Source organism: Rhinatrema bivittatum, chromosome 3 (genome assembly GCF_901001135.1).
Source record: "Rhinatrema bivittatum chromosome 3, aRhiBiv1.1, whole genome shotgun sequence".
Lineage (NCBI taxonomy): Eukaryota > Metazoa > Chordata > Amphibia > Gymnophiona > Rhinatrematidae > Rhinatrema > Rhinatrema bivittatum.
The window spans coordinates 287425314-287445754 of NC_042617.1; the positions used below are offsets into that span (position 1 = coordinate 287425314).

General features: G+C 43.5%; 1 protein-coding gene across 2 annotated transcripts in view; it reads right to left on the reverse strand.

Moving 5' to 3' along the window:
* Nucleotides 1-5847: 5847 nt before the first annotated feature.
* Nucleotides 5848-20441, reverse strand: part of TSPAN31 (tetraspanin 31) — an 86321-nt gene continuing 71727 nt past the window's right edge. For both annotated transcript variants that reach the window (XM_029594905.1, XM_029594904.1), the window contains 3 exons: nucleotides 19157-19285; nucleotides 15465-15575; nucleotides 5848-7751 (listed from right to left, as the gene is read on the reverse strand). In XM_029594905.1, the coding sequence (XP_029450765.1) occupies nucleotides 7677-7751; nucleotides 15465-15575; nucleotides 19157-19285 (315 nt within the window). In that variant the 3' untranslated portion in view covers nucleotides 5848-7676. The remainder of the gene's footprint in view (nucleotides 7752-15464; nucleotides 15576-19156; nucleotides 19286-20441) is intronic.

Sequence of the window (20441 nt, forward strand, 5' to 3'; positions counted from 1 at the left end):
TTGTTAGCCAGATAGAAGCATTTAATTTATACAGCAATTTGGACAAGAGTCATTTTGAATAAAGCACATCCAAACAGTTTAGAAATGTTTAAATCATATAGCTTGGATAAAGTGGGGTTTCAAAGAAATAGAAGCATATCATCCACCAATAAGCAAATCTTTTATTCCTTTGATCCCAAATAAAGAGCTTTGAATCTCCAAAGTCATTCTTATCTTATGAGAGATTCAACAAAGTATATAAGGCAGCAGCAATAAAGGGCAACCTTGATATGTACCTCCAATTAATAAGATCTTGGATAGCACTCCATTCATTAATATGCTGGCTTTGGGTAAAGTCATAACCAATTAATAAAGGAGACAGGGATTCTGTATTTCTGTAATAGCCAGAATACATAGGGCCATTGTACATTGTCAAAGGCTTTTTCTGCATCCAAACTAATGATTAAACCTTGTGGATTACATGATTCTCCAGATTCAAAAGCTTCAAGTAGCTTGCTAATATTAATCACCCCATATCTATCTTTAATGAAACCTGTTTGGTCATCCACTACTACAGCAGGTAAAATGAGATTAAGATGCTTCGCCAATACTGATGCTAAAATTGAGGTCTACAATTAAAGATATTTGCCAGTACAAGCTGGTGCCGTTTGTAGCTTTTCCAAAACCTGGGAAAGATCTATCTGGGCATTGTTCATATCAGATGGAAAACCATAATTTAAAATGATAGTGTACACTTGGAGCAGATAATCTACAACATCCTCTTTCAAAATTCAGCACTAAAGCCATCTAAGCCTGGAGAAAATCTCTGAAGTAGAGATTGGGTTTATCTAAAAGTTTGCTTGTGTAAAGTACAGGGTGGCCCATGGAAAAGCAGCCTTCCTCCAATGCACTGGTATTGGAGATGGGCTACCCTGTAGAAATCTGCAGAAGACTAAAATCAGTGAAGAATTTCTCATTTTTCTTCATCATAGTTCCCCCGAGTACAATGTTTGGTAATAGTTCAGCATAGTCTTGGTGATACCCTCAATGAATTATGCAAGGTACCTGTCCTATCAGTTAAATATGTTATATGTTTGGGTTTTATATATATTTTTACCATGTGTGCTAATTTACCCACTTTATTCCTCGTCAGCATGATACTCATTTTATTACATGCTGTGCCTCCCTTTGATATAATAAGTGATTCAAGGATTTCCTAACCACCTTTATATGTTGTAGGATATCAGAATGTAAGGTTTGGAGATGTTGCTTCTTCAAAAGTTTGAACTGTTCATGGAATTGCAATATCTCCCTATCTATTTTTGTGTATGCTATAATAGGGCCACAAAGCACCACTTTCCCTGCATTCCAGATCTCACCTGAAATAGTCACAGTTATTGAATTCCATACATTCTTTCCATTTTTACTTTAGGAATTCACTAAAATCTTTATCATAGTACAAAGCTGGATGTAAATGTCCTTGATAAGATGAAGGTTTGGAAGAGCAAATAGATAATTCTAACATGATAGGAGCATGGTCAGATAAAGTCAATGGGTTTATTGATGCCGAGTACAACTTGAGAAATAAGGTTGAAGAGATTAGAAAGTAATCAATCAATTCTTGAGTAAGAATTATGGACCTTCGAATAAAAAGTGAAAACTAACCATGGGATGCAAGCAGCACAAAGGGTAAGACCCCCTTAGGCTTCTTTGCTATCTGTGCCATAGATAAATGCCCACAAGCAGCACACTCCCAAAGGCATCCGACAATTGTGCGCCCAACCGTGCATCTGCACAAGAGAGCCTGGATAGGGCGCCCCAAAACAAGTTCTATCCAATAAGCGCACACTACGGACACCAACATTTAGGCTCCCAATACATGGTCCAGGTAGGCACCCACCTGGGCTTGCAAACACAAACCAGACACTGTTTTGCCAGCAGACTTGCATGTAGAACTTAACAAAATTTCAGACGTATTACTAATAATTTGTAACCTAGGATTAAAATCGTCCGTTGTAGCTGGAGACTGGCCAATGTAATACTAATATTTTAAAAGGGCTCTAGGGGTGATCTGGGAAACTATAGGCCAATGAGGCTGACTTTAGTTTCTGTGACTTTTCCTGGCACTGCTCTATAGAACCAAAGTCATAGAACATATAGAAAAACATGGTTTAATGGGCCAGAGCTATAATAGATTTACCCAAGGGAAGTCTTGCCTCACAAATCTGCTACTTTTTTTTTTTTTTTTTTTTTTTTTTTAAGTATTTAACAAACATGTGGATAAAAGGTGAACTGGTAGATGTGTATTTGGATTTTCAGAAGGCCTTTGACAAAGTGCCTCATGAGAGGCTTCTAAAAAAAACCAAAAAAAACCTAAAAAGCTGTGGGATAGGAGGAGATATTCCTTTCATGGATTGCAAACTGGTTAAAAGACAAGAATCAGTAGGATTAAATGGTCAGTTCTCAGTGGAGTGCCTCAGGGACCTGTACTTGTCAATCTACCTTATAAATGGGCTCTGACCGACGGCCCGCAAATGCGCAGTAGAGAGCAGCTCTACCGCGCATGTGTGGGCGAGCACGTTGGTCAGAGCCGTGCGTGCCCGAAAAAAAAAAAAATGGCGGTGGGGCCGCAGGAGCGGCGGCGAAGGTGAAAAGCTGGAGCGGTGGCAGCCGCGAAGCAGGAGGAGCAGGAGCGGGAGGAGAAGCAGCGGCGCCGCGCGCGCGGAAGTGACAGCCCCCCCCCCCCGATATCTGCCGGCAGGAGCGGGAGGAGAAGTAGCGGCGCCGCGCGCGGGAGGGACACCCCCCCCGAGATCTGCCGGTTGTGGATGATCAGAGAGGGGAGGGGATTGAGAGAGGGGGAGTGACTGAGGAGAGGGAGGGAAGGTGAGAGGGGGAGGGGTGAGAAGGGGGAGAGGGAGGGGGGGAGGGAGAGAGAGGGGGAGGGAGGGTGAGAGAGAGGGGGAGGGGGGTGTGAGAGGGGAGGGAGAGGGGGAGAGGGTGAGAGAGGGGGGAGGTGTGGAGAGGGGGTAGGGGGTGAGAGGGAGGGAGGGGGAAGGTGAGAGGGAGGGAGGTGGGAGGGAAGGGGAGAGGGAGGGAGGTGAGAGGGAGGAGGAAGGTGAGAGAGAGGGAGGGGGGAGAGAGTGAAGGAGGAGGGAGAATGAGGGGGAGGGAGTGGGAAGGAAACGGACCGAGCCCGTTGTTACGGGCTTAACGGCTAGTATATTTATAAATGATCTGGAAAGGAATATGATGAGTGAGGTAATTACATTTGCAGATGATACAAAATTATTCAGAGTAGTTAAATCACAAGTGGATTGTGATAAATTGCAGAAGGGCCTTGTGAGATTGGAAGATTGGGTGCCCAAATGGTAGAAGAAATTTAATGTGGACAAGTGCAAAGTGATGCATATAGGGAAAAATAACCCTTGCTGTAGTTACACAATGTTAGGTTCCATATTTGGAGTTACCACCCAGGAAAAAGATCTAGACATCATGATGGTTAATACATTGAAATAGTCAGCTCAATGTGCTGCAGCAGTCAAAAAAGCAATGTTAGGAAATATTAGGAAGGGCACGGTGAATAAAACGGAAAATGTCATAATGTCTCTATTGCCCAATGGCAAAACCACACCTTGAATATTCTGATTGGTGCATAGCAAAAATGATACAGTTGCACTGGAGAAGGTACAAAAAAGGGTGTCCAAAATGATAAAGGGGATGAAATGACTCCATGAGGAAAGGCTAGAGGTTAGGGCTGCTCAGCTTGGAGAAGACGGCTGAGGGGGAATATATAGAGGTCAATAAAAACATAAAAACTTGAAATGGGTAAATGTGAATCTGTTATTTACTCTTTCAGATAATACAAGGACTAGGGGGCATTCCATGAAGTTAGCAAGTAGCACATTTAAAAACAAAATCAGATAATTCTCTCACTCAATGCACAATTAAGCTCTGGAATTTGTTGCCAGAGGATGTGGTTAAGGCAGTTAGTGTAGATGGGTTTAAAAAAGTTTTGGAGAAATTCCTGGAGAAATTCATAAACTATTAATCATGTTGACTCAGGGAAAACCAGCATCAGTAGCATGGGATCTTAACTTGCCAGGTACTTGTAAGCTGGATTGGCCACTGTTGGAAACAGGATGCTGGTCTTGATGGACCCTTGGTTTGACAACATAAATTGCCTTACGTTAAGTAAAAATGGATTAAATTAGCACAGGTTTGAAACTTGTGAACAGCAGCAATCATTAAGGCTTAAACCCTGACCTTTATTGGTACTTCTGCTCAAACGTTTCAGACTTGTGCTAATTCAACCCCTTGGCGGAGGGCATGGCATTTGAGGGCCAGAGACTGGGAATGATATGTTCTAAGAATGTTAGGCATAAGGGGGGGGGGGGGGGGGGGGGAAGCTAGGAATGGAGGACCAGGATCATCAGGGCAGAGAGTAGACAGAAAAGGGCCCCATTCTCTACCCTCTTCCTCATCCTAGTCATGCTCAATCTCCGGTTGTCCTTTGCTGCTTGAGCACAAGGTAAACAAAGGATGTTTGGAAATAGCGCACCAGTGGGGGTTGAGACTACAGCATTTTTAGGAGGAGGAAGTGTGTATTTATGAGAAAAAGTGTGTGTAAGTTTACACCCAACCTTTGCCCTGATCCCCCTTCTCTGCCCAAAACTAAATTTACAATTAAGACACCAGCATGTAACAAAAAATACACCTACAACAATACTTGTCACTGAAAGATTTATTTAAAGACCTATACAATGGAAGGTATGTTGAGACAGTCTACCACATGCCATCGGTAACACACACTACACTGAATACACATTCAAGTTTCATAGCAATGCATGGGCAGATCCCCAGAATTTGCATAGCATAACATACCAAGTTGTATCCAGAGTTCATGCACTCATTGTGATGACAGCTTCCCACGTCAATTAAAAAATACAAAAAAACCCCCAACACACTAAGCACATTATTAAATATTTCTTGAAGCATGTTGACCAGTGTCTGGAAAACCATTTTATAGATGCTGAAGGCAGTTGCTCTTCCTGATCCCCAAACCATACAATGGATTAGATAATCCCTCTTCCCACTCCACTCAATTCCAAGATGCTTCAGCTCTGCCAGAGCAACTCAATCCTGACCTAGAGCACCCCTTGTGGCAGAAACACGTCTGGCTGGGTCATGGTTTTCTGAGATCAGCCAAGGGTCCAGTAGGGACAGAGCTGAAACCTTCCAAACTCACTTGAGAGAACTTGAATCCAGGACTTCCAGAGTTTAAGGCCATAGCCCCACCCTTCACAGGAAGCTCTTACTTCACATCTTGTAAGATTTCTTCCTTTTCTGTTTAGCTTTAAGAGTAACAGTGAGAATTATTAATACTGCTCTGGTTAGCATACTATCCATTTTTAATGAAATGAAAAAGCCCGTAGCCAAATATATGTTTCCACCTCTATCAGTTTTATTTGGTTTCTAAGCCTCTATAAATAAAACCAAAGCAGTCTTCGCCACACTTTAGTGCTGGTAGTCAGAAACACATGCTGCCGCAATGCAAGTAAGCCAGCTACTCTCTTAATGCAGTCTAGGACACAAACGATGGACATAAGCTTTCAACAGAAATAGGAGGACAAAAGGTTTCAACACATCTTTGGATACTTTTCCCCCCCTCAAAATTGGACCAATAAAGAATCAAAACCCAAGAATCCAGCTTAGAGAATGCTGGCATTCTAACCCAAACTGATCAAGCCTTGCTATTGTGCTATTGAGTTTATATCCAAGATTGCACCATAAGGCAGGGATGCAGGGTAGGTGTTCTGACTGTATACCATCCAGCCTCTAAGACAAAAATGTAACATATCTGCATCCAGTCATGCTGTGGCATTTTAAGTCTGGATGGGGGTCAGGGAGCAAAGTGGATTTTTTTTTTTTTAGAGAGATGTTTCCAGGAGATAAAAGTTCAAGATTCAAACTTATTTAAAAGGAAGCTGAAGAAACTGTACAGGATACTGTATTTCATAAAATGGAACAAATTAATTTTAATTTGGTTCACTTCCCTTACCCCAACACCCCATTTTGTCCAGGAGTCTACTCCATCCAACTCAGCTGGAACCCTTTCTGCTAAGCACAGATAAAGTTAAAGGAAACCCAGATTGCAGTAACTTTCATATTTTTAATTAGAGTAGTTTTAAAAATTCAGGATCTCTTTTTGCAGGTCTAGGCAGCTCCATGTTGGGTCTCAGCTGATTACTCAATTCTGACATCACATTATCCCCCAGGATTCCCAACTGCTCACTAACCAAAAAAAAAGTTACACAAGCTAAATTTGATTGACCTTATTTTTACTACTATTAAAAATGACTGTTTCAAAGTTTGTTAAAATTAAAAATAAAAAAGGCATCTTTCACTTAGGTTAAAAATTACCCTTACTGCATTTTGAAAAACAAAACAGTGATTCATTTCTGCTATCAATCTGCTCCCCCTTTCCCGCCAAGTTTCAAATGTCCAAGATCAGTGATGTGGCATTATTACCAGACTCAAATCCTAGAGGAAGGCAACTCATTTTAGAACTAAAAAAAAAAAAGGGGGAAAAAAAAAAAAAAAAAAAGAGCGACAAAAGAAGCTGGGCCTCAACAATTCGAGTCGAGACTGGTGCTATTCTTCATTTACTGACTGTATGGGATACTGAACATTGCTCTAGCCAAGGACAAGGTAGCTGGAGCCCACATTCCCTGGAGTTAGAGCTGATTAAAAGCTGGTGCTTTAAGGATGAATCTCATTCCTAGAGAGACACTTTTTTTTTTTTTTTTTTTTTAATTCCTATCCCACTAAATTGTTAATTTGTAGTCTATGTTCCTGCCAGTTGCAATCAGCCCTGCAAGCACCAGAACCCAAAGGGATGGCAAGAAATCGGGATTGGTCTAAAGTCACCCGGATCACATTAAACTCTTCCACCTGTTTTAGGGAAGTAATCTTGCAAATAGGCTAGCCCATGGTGTTACAACAGGATCACAGCATTTCCTGGCACCATATATTTAAAACAGCAACTTTAAACATGTGCACACATGAAAACAGTGTCCATACCCAATACTTATATATATATATATATATATATATATATATCCATAGTGGGCTTATAATCAAAGACCTATTACACTACACAACTAAAACAAAAACCATGCTTTGCCACCCACCTTTCCAACAGTAGTAACCAAATTCTTGTTAAAACAGGTATGTGTGCCTGGGAGGAAAGCAATGGGACAATCCCTGATGCCACCTCCCCTCTCACCTTCTCCTAATAAGTGTACTATAAACTGAACAGGAATGTGCCATGAGTGCATCCAAGCACCATTTGGGGCCCTGGATCAGTTGCTGTACGTTTTCATTTTTTTTGACAGATGCCAAACGGCATCATATTAAGAAACAGCACTACATAGTCTCACAAGTTATTCCATGACCTCTTTAGGCTCACAGCAAATAGGCCTCCTATCCTCTCCCCAACACACATCATACACTAATGAAATGACATCTCTACCCCTCCCCCCCCCTCCAATGAGCAATCTGATCTGCTTTTCCCACCTCTTTTATAAAGGCCAACAAATGAAAGCCAGACTCCCTAGGGAAAGATATTAACAGCTAAATGGAAGGGGCTGGGGAGGGAGGGTCACTGTGTATGTGGTGGAGGGGATGCTGCAGTTCTATAAGAAGGCACTGGGGTTTGCTCTGGGGTCTTTCTGGTTCCTGTATCGTACAGCCAGCCATACACCAAGAATCTAGGAAAGGAAAAGAAATAATGAAGAGAAGGTTAGTGATGGACTGAAGATTTGTATCATTGCAGACCATACAACGAGCAGCTCGGATGAGTTCTGCGGAGGCAGTGCCACAAGCATCCAGAGGGAGTCCCAGTCACCACTCAATAGAAGGGCACATCCAAAAATATCCAGGTTCTATTCCAAGCACCTTCATTCACAATCCCCAACCTTTAAACAAAAAACCCCACCTTCTACAGCAAAGCCTTTTTTTGTATCGTTACAAGAAAAAAAAATATACTGAATTGCAAAGCCATGGACCAAGCCTGGATCATACATAACTCCCACCAAGATGTCACAGCAGTGAGCATAAAGGACACGGCAAGTTTCGTGAATAAAACATTGAAAAGGCTATTATAACAGTGACACAGTAATGACAGCAGATAAAGTCCAAATGGTCCATCTAGTCTGCCATTCCATGCAGGTTACCCCCATGCAGAAGTGTTACACCAGCCCTTTAAGCCGTTCGGGAACCGCAGTGTTTGTTCCTTGCCCTTTTGAATTAGTTAACTGCTCTTGATTCCACCACCTCTTCTGGGAAGGTATTCCAAGCACCCACCACCCTCTCCATAAAGAAAAGTTCCCTGATATTGAATCTAAGTCATCCCTCCTAGTTCACAATCAAACTCCAGGGGGCATCTGGAGGGAGTTGGGTGAGATGATTACATTTTTGCCCTGAACACTACTGAAGTGACACCTTTCCCTCCCTAGACACCTCAACCAGATCTGGGTTTCTGGGTAACCAAAAATATACAGACTAGCTAGCTGTTAAGACCAAATGTATTCCAACATGGCTCAAATCATTATGGGTAACCTGAAAACCAGATCCAGCTGAGGGTCTTGAAAACAATTCAGGAACCACTGCACCAAGGCGACTGAAGTAAATTAACTGTTCAAATGGATTTAAAATTTGATGGTTTCCATTTTTTTGGCCCAATAGTTTCTTCCTACTCTTTGAGCTCCAGCTTAGTCGGAACCAGCCTCCACTGGGCTATGGCACCATGAGTCTTCATTTGCAGTTACATGGATATATTTTCCCTTAATTTATAGTAGCTTGCAAAAGTATTCGACCCACTACAAAATCAGCAAATTTATGTGGATTACAAAATGACACTCAGATCGTTCCAGACAACATTTATTGCAAACCAGTAGGCTCTTAGAGTAGATTTTCAAAGTCACAATTCATTATTTCGCTGCATTTTTTCTAAAATAAAATTTAAAACTACAAAATGCTGCATGCATAAGTATTCAACCCCTTCAGACTTACTTGGTAGAACTACTTTTTGCTGCAACAGCTTTAAGCCTGTTGGGGTAAGTTTCTGCCAGCTTCGCACACTGTTTGGGAGTAAATTTTGCCCATTCTTCCTGGCAGATTTGCTCCAAATTGTTTAGGTTGATTGGATGGCGCTTATGGACTGCAATTTTCAAATAATGCCACAGATTCCTGATTGGATTGAGATCTGGACCTTTTTGTAGATTTGTGCTTGGGATTATCCTCCAAGTTTTAGTTTTTCAGCAGACTGAAGCAGGTTGTCTTGCAGTATCTCCCTGGATGTTGCACCATCTGTACTTCAATTTTAACAAGATGCCCAGTCCCCACTGAGGAAAAGCATGTTTGCTGAGGAATGGGCAGTGTTAGGTTTGCACCACACATAGCACTTTGGATTTTGGCCAAAAAGCTCCATTTTTGTCTCATCTGACCACAATACTTATCCCTCTTTGATGCTTTCTGGCAAACTCCGGACATGCTTTGATGTGTTTATTCTTCAGTAATGGCTTCTTTCTAGCCACCCTCCCATGCAGGCCAGTTGTATGCAGAGTTCTTGATATGGTTGACTGGAGGTGCACCTCAGATCCAGTCCCAGCCATTGAACTCTGTAGCTTCTTCAAAGTAATTGTTGGCCTCCGTGGCTTCCTTCAAGTCCCCTTCTTGCTCCAATGCTGAGTTTTGAGGGATGACCTTGTCTAGGCAGTGTCTGGGTGGTAAGATGCAGCTTCCATTTCCTCACAATTGATCCAACAGTGCTCACTGGGATATCCAAGCACTTGTACAAGATAGGAAGAGGCTACAAAATAATATCCATGTCTATATCTTTAATTCCCTTAGAATGCTCTCTGGTCTTCATTTTCACAGCTTTCCTTCAGATTCAGTCTGACCAATGGTACTGGAATTAGGGAGTCTTATCCAGAAAAGCCAACTTTTATGATTTGCAGGAGGCAGCCAGTTGTAAGCCAATTGTTAGTGCAATATTTTTCATCTGTGCAAACTTGAAACTTCTACAGGACAGGGGCTGAACAGTTATGCAAGCAGCATTTTTCAGTGTATTAGTGTTAGTATTTTTTTCTAAGACAAAAATCATCATATATTTAAGATTTGCTGCATATAGTTGTGTCACTGTGAGGCAGTTCTTGCTTTGTGCTTAGGAGTCTCCTCTAGTCTTCATTCGACTCCATTACTATGCACCAAGCAGGCCCATAACTAGTAGGGAGTACTGCATAGGAAAAGATCACAAGCTTGTGGGCTTTTAGTAACCCCCTGCTCTCTCCCCTGCTAGAAGCTGCTTGGTACATTTTACTGCCTACACATTGCCTTCCCTTTCTCCAAGGGTCACAGATAGATGCTGGGCACAGAATGGAAACCATTAAAAGTACAAGAATGCCATTTGTTTAGAGCTAGCCAAATGACAGGAGTTAAAAGGTTGTGTGTCCAAGCTTCATTAGTGCTGTGCTTATACCTGGCATATACCCAGATTAGTTTCAGTAAAACATTTTACTGAAAAAATATATATTATAGATTGTCATACAAGATTTACAGGTTCATTTATAGCAATTTACTAGTAATGTTTCTATCTGAATTATACAATTGCTTTCATTTATACTAATACAGATATTCTAGATATGTTGATTGAAGAATATTTTAGATAGCAATCACAAACCTACGAGAAAAAGGGAACCTGCGCAAAACAAAAGAATTTTACCATTTATGAGTGGTCCTGAGACATATGCAGTAAAGTTTCCTTATCTGTAATTTAGCAGTATATAAAAAAAATTAAAGACCACACAAAGAATTGTTCTGCGCATGTGCAAGGTAAGGATATAGTATATAGATGCAAGGTGGTATGGTAGAGAGACTGCTGACTCACCAGAACTGAACAGAGATTCAGTGTCTCCGGTATTGTACATTTGTTTGTTTTATTTGTCATGGGTATTCTAAGCACCTGTTGTGTACATTTGTTATACAAATGATCTAGCTTGTCATTGTTTCAAAGACATAGTGCGAGCTATAGGCCACAGGGCAAATACAAATACCTCGCCCTGAAAAATCCCACAACATTCCGTTTAAGTTTTACAAAAGATGCTGAGAAATAATGAATTGTGACTAAAGATTTACTTTAAAAGCATACTAGTTTGCAATAAATATGTTGTCTGGAGCAATCTGTTTAAGTGTTTTGTAGTCCACACAAATCTGACTTTTTAGGGGATCGAAAACCTTTGCAAGCCACTATATCTCCATCCAGTTCTACCCAGCCACTGCAATGGAGAAATTACTTACCTGATAATTTTGTTTTCCTTAGTGTAGACAGATGGACTCAGGACCAATGGGTATAGTGTGAGCCTGATAGCAGTTGGGAGACTGAGTCAGATTTCAATCTGACGTCGGCCTACATACACCTATGCAGGAAGCTTAGCTCTTCAGTATTCTCTTCGAAAAGCAATTGTGGATGTGTTTTAATAACTTGATTAACTTGGCTAACTTGATTAACTAGGACCGGTTAAACTGATTTCCAAATGGAGACTGCCAGTGCACTCAACCGAAAAACACCGACACCTGGTAACTAGGGTGTCGAACTAGGGGTAACACCTGGCTTACCCGTGCTTGTCTTGTTATTGGGGATTGTCACCTGAGGTTTCCAGATTCCAGGGCAGCTGTGGGCAGGATGCTGAGTCCATCTGTCTACACTAAGGAAAACAAAATTATCAGGTAAGTAATTTCTCCATTTCCTAGCATGTAGCAGATGGACTCAGGACCAATGGGATGTACAAAAGCTACTCCCGAACCGGGTGGGAGGCTGCCCATGGCCCACTTAGTACTGCCCTGGCAAATGCTGTGTCCTCCCGGGCCGGGATATCCAGGTAGTAGAACCTTGGGAAGGTATGTATGGAGGACCACGTCTCCACCTGACAGATCTCTGCTGGTGACAGCATCTTGGTTTCTGCCCAGGACACTGCCTGGGCCCTTGTAGAATGGGCCTTGACCTGTAGAGGTGGAGGCTTCCCTGCCTCTATGTAGGCCACCTTTATAACTTCTTTGATCCAGTGGGCTATGGTTGCCCGTGAGGCCGATTCCCCCTGTTTCTTCCCGCTGTGAAGGACGAACAGGTGGTCAGTCTTTTGTACAGATTCCGATCTTTCTAGGTATCGGACTAGAAGTCTGCAGACATTCAGATGACAAAGAAGGCATGAGTCTTCAGAGTCCTTATGTTAGTCTGGGGATGGCAGCGAGATGGTTTGGTTTAGATGGAAATGAGATACCACCTTCAGAAGGAAGGAGGAGACAGTGCAAAGATGGATGGAGCCTGGTGCGAACCTGAGGAATGGTTCCCAAAAGGATAACGCTTGAAGCTAGGAGATGTGACGGGCTGAACATATTGCCACTAGGAATGCAGTTTTCAAGGTCAGGAGCCACAGTGACAGACCGTGTGTAGGTCTGAAGAAGCGCCCGCTTGGAAGTCTAGTACTAGATTGAGATTCATAGGGGCACCGGCCACTTTAGTGGTGGTCTGATTTGCTTGACCCCTCTCAGGAAGCGGGAGACATCTGGATGGGACGATAGACTGATGCCGTCCACTTTGGCTCTGAAGCAGGCCAGAGTGGCCACCTGAACTTTGAGGTAGTTGAGAGACAACCCCTTCAAGCAGTCCTGAAGAAATTCCAGGATTATGGGAATTTTGACTGTCCACGGAAGGATGTCACGGTCTTCACACCAGGCTTCGAATATTCTCCATATTCGTATGCAAGTCAGAGACGTGGAAAATGTGTATGCTCGGAGCAAGGTGTCGATCACTGCCTTAAAATATCTGCTCTTCGTCAGGCAAGTCCTTTCAATGGCCAGACCGTAAGCGAGAACAGAGTTGGATCTTCGTGGAGGATTGGTCCCTGCCGAAGAAGATCCATGTGTGGAGGAAGGCACAGAGGATTCCCGCAAGAAGTCTTCGCATGTCTGTGTACCATGGCCTTCTTGGCCAGTCTGGGGCCACTAGAAGTACTAGCCCCCTGTGATGTTCTATCTTGTGGATGATCCCACCCATTAGTGGCCATGGAGGAAAAGTGTACAGCAGGTCTTCCTATGGCCAGGTCTGGATGAGGGAGTCTAATCCCTAGGATTACAGTTCTAGTCTGTGGCTGAAGAACTTCGGCGTTGGACCGGGGTACCAGAAGATCCATGGCTGGGGTTCCCCTGTGGTTTACTATAAACTGGAAGGCTGTGGTCGACAGCGTCCACTCGTGAGTCCAGACTCTCTGCTGAGGTAGTCCGCAGTGATGTCGTCTTTTCCCGTGATGTGAGCAGCTGAGCTCCCTTGCAGGTTTGTTTCTGCCCACGCCATTAGGGGGTCTATTTCCAGGGAGACCTGTTGGCTTCTGGTTCCTCCCTGGCGGTTGATGTAGGCAACTGTTGTGGCATTGTCAGACATGACTGACAGTCTCCTCAGAGTCTGTGGCTGAACTGTAGGCAGGCTAGTCTGACCGCTCGGGCTTCCAGCCGGTTTATGTTCCAACCTGATTATTCCTTGTCCCATTGCCCCTGGGCTGTCAGTTCCTGGTAGTGGGCTCCCCACCCTCGCAGGCTCGCATCCTTGGTGAGCAGGATCCAGATCAGAGGTGGTAGTCTTACTCCCTTGCTCAGATGTTCTTCCTGTTGCCACCATTGGAGCTGGGTCCAGACCTCAACCGGAAGCTGTAGGCGGAGTAGTTCTGGGACATCTGGTTCCATCATGACAGTAAGGAACGTTGTAGTGGGCGCATGTGGGCCCTTGCCCATGGGATGACTTCTAGGGTCAATGTCATGAGACAGAGGACTTGGAGGTAGTCCCATACCTTGGGGCGAGCATAGCTCAACAGTTTTCGCAACTGGTCCATCAATTTCCTTCACTTTGTAGAGGGAAGGACAACCTTGTCCTGTTTGGTGTCAAACCGGACTCCCCGGTACTCTAGTGATTGGGAGGGCTGCAGACAACTCTTGGTTGTGTTGACGACCCACCTGAGATTTTGTAGTAGATTCTTGACCTCTGGACTGACTGATCAGAGCAAAGTCTCCAGAGGAAAGTTACCAGGCAACCACCAGATACGGATGTACAAGGATTCCTTCTTTCTTCAGTGTCGCCGCCACTACCACCATGATCTTTGTGAACGTCCGAGGGGGCCATTCCTAGACGATAAAATAGATGAAATAGTGACCAGTATTTTGATGTCTCGGCACTTCCCGGTCTCGTGCCGGGCAGTCTCCGGCTGCGGGGGGGGGGGGGGGGGGGGAAAGAATACCTTCACTGCTGCGCTCTGTATTGCACCCGCTGCCTCTAAGCCACACTGGGGGCTAAGTCCACGCCGGGAACTGGCTACCGGACAGAGGCTCACCTCTGAGGGATCTCTGAAATCACCTCAGGAATTCGACTGGGGGAGGAACCCTTAAGTATTCACTGCAGGAGAAACAGGGCTAGTCTCGTAGAGGTAAGATTTTCTCTTTGATTTGGATTTTCCAACGTTGTGCAAGCGTGTGTAGTGAACCTATCTGCTTAGGAGACTGAGAAATAGTGAAGAGCTAAGCTTCCTGCATGGGTAAATGTAGGCTGACTTCAGATTGAAATCTGACTCGGTCTCCTAATTGTTATCAGGAGAAACATTGGTCCTGAGTCCATCTGCTACACACAAGGAAATGAGTTCTTGGTCAAGGACTACAATTACTGGCTTTATCTGGAACCCAGATAACATATACCCTAAATGTGTTCACTATGGCTGGAACTCCCTCTACCAGCTATGACCACCATGTAAACAAGATTTTCAGTAAGTGCATGACACTTACAACCAAGACCTCAGGCCAATCCTTCATTGTTTATTTCTGATAAAGCATCATAAAAGACATCTTAACCCTTTGAACCCTAGGTTCCTATGGCGAAAAACCTGTCAACCCTAATTTCCTCAGGAAAACCAATCATTTTTGTCAATGTGCTATTTTTAATATTAGTATTGGTTATTCAGTATGTGATTATATCGGTTTACCGGGATGAGTGTTGATATTAGGCCGTCCCTGAATTCAGGGACAATGGGTTCAAAGGGTTAAGGGATAAAGTTTCTTCATGCTGGATGGGGCAAACCGAGCTTGGCTTTACTTCACAGCTTCCAAATCTTGTCTAAAGTCAATTCAAGGTGGTCTACAGACATAAAAGCTCCAAAAGGACTTCCTAACTTAGAAATCGGGTCTGTTTTTCAAAGCAACCAAAATATGCACATTAACTTGTCCTTGGAAAAACTGTATGCAAATCTACCTTCTGCCTAATCATTGTGAACATCCTAAAAATCAGAGCTATTTGCAGCTCTCAAGGACCAGAGCCATAAGGTCCTGCTTAAGAGCATAGATACAGTTTAAAGACAATTACAGCAATATATAACAGCTGTAGTTACCTCTGTGAAACTAAAGAAGAGTCCTACTCCACCCAAGATCTTCAGGGCTTCACCTGCATGTTTTAGCATCAAGTCCCCGCAAATTTGACACTTCTTTTCACCTATACAAGGCTGCCGGACAACAAAAAAGGCATTTTATAATAAGCAGGCGAAAAAAAGAGTCAATACCACTGTACTGCTAGACGCCTCTTTTCAACTCTGAAGGGGGAAGAAGCACAACCAAGCCCAGAGCTCATGATTCTGCCCATGGACAAATGGTATTAAGACACAGATTTCCTCAACATTCTCCTCTCCAAAAAAAAAAAAAAAAAAAAAAAAAGTAGAAATAATTCATAATTTATATTATCTGGGTGGCAGACATAGCATTTAGAAAATAAAGTCACCATCCTTTTAAGGTGGCTCTTAGGGCACAAAATATTATGCCAATAAGATTTGAGTATTAGTATGAAATGTGCATTTGCATAGCATCTCTGCAAAGCTCAGTGATAGCATGGTTTAATATGCATGCGTCAAAGGGGCAGAGGTTTTCCTCATCTTAAGTAGGGTTAGGAAGCAGTTTCAGAAGGTGCAAACTCACTGCTGGGATTATACCATGGCAGGGATTATTTGTGCCTAGGGTCCTTCGTTTTCAGTTTAAACTGATTTTCATCCTAATTTTAGGATGATTAAAAAGTTGCTTCAGAGCTGCAGATAGTGTTTCAAGGTCTCCGGTCATTACTGGAAGACAGTGTGGGCCACAGTGCATGCTGGGTTTCAAGTCCTACCCCCCACCAGTGAAAACGCTTGCTCTCCAGTGCAGCCCCCCATGCCATGTTTCATGGCTCGTCTCCTCCCCCCCCCCCCCCGTATCCAAAGCGCCTGCTATCTGGTGCCATGAATGCATTTGAAGCAGGTTCTGTCCATCAGAAGCAATTCCCAGCAGGCTCCCTGGCTCCCTGCACAAAAGCAGAAGTGCAATGCTGCAGAGCGTGGGATCCTCCGTAATCATGCTGCTAAAGGAGACAGGAGAAGACAGTAAGGATGAATGCTGTTGCAGTGCGGGGCAGGGGGAAGAGGGACATGCTAGGCAGGGGATGAAAGAAGAAAGCACTTCCCTTAGAATGGCTGTAGGCTCTGTCTGTCCTGCAGAGCGAGTGATCTGGGCCCCCCGGGTTTCAGTCCTGACCGGCAAGAAAAGGGAGCAAGCTGTATAAGGGTCCCCGACCCCCTGTTCGTCCGCCTCAAGCACCGGGGGGGGGGGGGGGGGGGGTGGCCCCTCCAGGACCTAGCAACCCCCGGGAGGCCAGCACTGCTGAAAGTTACTGTTCTGTATCTTCTCTTTTTTTGTAAGAGAGACTGCAGACTTTGCACCTCCATCTGCTGGAGACAGAAATACTGAACCTCATGTTAAGTGTCAGTAAAACTGTCTCCATCTGCTAGAGGGGAGGCAAAACCCATGAGTCTGAACTGATCTGGGTATGTACAGGGAAAGTCATTTTTTTCCAAGTTTTTTCTCTTGTTTTTTTTTGTCATAAGCCCTGAAAAATTCCCAGGAAAACAAAAATTGAAAATGAAGGTCCCTATTCATGCCCACAGAATAGACCAGACATAGGTTATTTCACATGAAAACAGCACTTATGCAATGGCAATTCAATAGGAGCTCTCATGAAGACAGTCCTCCTAGCACAATCCTCAGATATTGCTCAGTACTTGCTTAGAGCAGAGTGTTCTCTTGCTTCCTGATTCATCCTGCGTTCCTTAGAGATACCAGCCATGTCAATTCCCTATTAGCACCCAACATCTCAAAGGACCACCGTAGTCTGCAAAAACTAGCCACATTTCTGGGGCTAGTGTTAGTCTACAGTGTTATGCCAGCTTGGCCCCAGACCTGGGGCTCTCAGGCACAGTGGACCATCCTAGATCCAAGAAACCCAATCCACACTTGGGAACCCCCAAGTCTAGGATCACACTGGCACAGTGCCATAGGCTAAAAATAGCAGTTCCCAACCTTTTTGGTTGTGTGGATCCTAAAAGCCCCAAAATATTCAGGTATCTCAGTCCAGCCCACTCTCCTACCCTCCTCCAGCCTGTCCCAAATTTTCCTGTCTCCCCCCCCCCCCCCCCAAGCCCATTCCCACCAGCCCCCTCTCACCCTTCCTCAGCCTGTCAATTAGTCCTCCCCACTAGTTTTCTCCTCTTGCTCTCTCCAGTCTTATGAATCCCTCTTCCCCAATCCATTCCCACCCAGCATCAGGGAAGTATTTTGTCTGCTGCCACCTCTAGGTGCTGCTTCAATGCCATGGTATACAATACTCTCACCCCAGCAAGCATCTGAGCTGTGTGCCCATCCCCCAGTTATCTTCATAGGTCAGTGAGCACACCGACTAAGCCTGTACTCACAAAACAAAAGGGAACCTGTAAGTGTAAGCTTAGACCAGCACTCACTGATCTATGAGGACTGCCACTTTATTTAATTTATTTATTTATTTGTTTTTATATACTGACATTCGATCGAGATATCACATCGGTTTACATATAACAAACAAATAAGACATGAACTGCTTATTTTACATTATAACATGGTAACTATTTGTTACATGATAACAGGACGAAAGAACAGATGACTATAATTGATTTTTGATAAAAACGGACAATTTACTGACCATATGGCTAACAAAGTAGCAGGATCAACCTATTTACAAGATAAAAGGTAGTAGTTAATGAGGGGGAAGGGATATTTAGAGGGGAATATTTATTCACTTTATAAATACCATTATATTATAAAGTGAATACTTTATTCACGCCCTCTAGACTTGATGGATCCACAGTGTTTATCCCATGCCCCTTTGAAGTCGTTCACAGTTTTAGACTTTACCACTTCCGGAGGAAGTGGTAAAGTCTAAAACTCCACTTCAGCTGGAGGTGCCTTCAGAATTCTGGAACTGATTACTGGGCAGTGGAGGAAAGGGGGGAGAGAAAGTGATAGAAACAGGAAATTAGCTGCCCCCCTCCAAATTTTGCTACCTTAGTAGGCTTGTGTGTAAATCCAGACCTGACCACCATAAGTCTCTTAACCCCTGGCCCGTTCCCACCAGTACTCATCTATCCCCCACTTTGCCTTTCCCAGCCCCACTACACTCCTAATCCTCCACCGCTCCATAGTCTCTCAGCCCTCATCTATTATAGAAACATAGAAATGACATAGAAACATAGAAACATATTACTGCTGCAATTGCTGTTCCCACTCCCACGGGTTGCCACTAGTGTTTCTAGAGCTGCCCCTGATTCCCACTCCCAATGGCTCCAGCTGCATTTGGCCTGTGCAGTCATGCTGATCCAATCCCCAGCGCTGCAGCAGCTTCTGACCCAATTGTCCACATTGATCTCACCCTCGGGGCTTCAGCTGTTTCCAACCACAGTCATCCCACCACCACCATGGCTACCGCTAATCCATGCTGCTACTGCTAACCCCATCTTCATGCTGCTTCCAACTGGCAAGGATCAGCCTTATAAAGAACTGCAGGTTTCCCCCCTCTTCTACATCCTGCAAACCCCCCCTGTGATGGGAACCACTAGCCATGTTATGAAACAATCACAGCCTGGTCAAGAGAAGCAAGGACAAGTTCACAAGCAGGAATCTGTGCAGAGGCCTTGGAGCCTAGAGAAATAAGGTGATTTACAAAATTGTACGTTTGGTGAAGTTTTCCACTCACCGCTTTACACTCAGCATAATCCTTCTGTATGTTTGTGTCATTCAACAGCCCACAACAGTTCAGCTGGTATTCCAGCTCCTTCCTTGTCTTGTTTGTCATACTTGCCCAAGTGGCATTGAGTAACTGTTCCTATCAACAAAAAAGGCAATTAGGAGGTACCCCACAATACAAAAACTATATATTAAGACAAGCCTAGCAGATACATGATGGTAAACTGGAAAGTATCTAAATTATTTTCTTCAAAGCAGAATGACCCAGACCTGGTTTTATCCCCAGTTAGGTCTTGAACTACCAATTTTTCACTGTGTGACTGATTATGCAATCATGTGTCCACTTGCCAACAGTAACTATAAAAGGCAAGTTGCAATATCCACTAAATGTAGACTGAAGCCTACCTGATGCAGCTTCAGCTAGGAATGAAGCAGTCTTGGATGCCCTGCAAGAGTCAATCCTTAGCAACTAGCTGAAGAGCCCACTCAAGAGGAGGTTATGTTGGATCTGGTACTAATACCAGAAAGCCAGTGATACTGTCTCCATGTAAGGAAAAGCTTAGGGTCTAAGGATCATTATCACAGTGTGGATCAATATTTAACTCCAACCTGAACAGAACCCATACCAAGACAAGGATCTAAGACTTCAAAAAGTAGAGGTTAACAGTAATTTGCGCATTTGGCTCTAGCTCAAATCCAAGTGCCTTCTGATTATAGGCCTTTAAAGTATAGCTCTCAGTACAGTGAACATAACTAACTTTCAGATAAATAGGTCAATTTACATTACAAATCAGTCCACCAAGAGAAAAATGAAGCATAACCAACCACCAGATTTATAGGCATTCTGGGGGAAAGCTGACAATTGCTGAGTATATGGTCTGTAACAAGGTACCTCCAAAGGATACAGTTAAAGCAGGGGAAAAAAAAAAAAAGCACATCCTGATAGAATGTGGATTAAGCTTAGATGAATATACACAGAGCAGAAAAACTATTCCAAATTACCTGATCAACTGCCTAACATTAAAATTTAAACAAAAAGAACAGTTAAGAGTCTTATACAAAAGTGCCAGAAGTCCAGAAAACAAGTTTAAAGAATCACACTAAATGAAGAGGTATCTTTAAGAGCCATAGAGACCTGATGAAAAAGGAAACAAATGGGATACTAATACCAGGGTAGAAAATATCAAAAATAAAACGGAGCTGGTGTGAGGGTTGCACTACATGTTAATGATGGAGAGTCGAGTAGAATAGAAGTATTGTAGGAAACAGACTGCACTCTGGAATTTCTATGGATA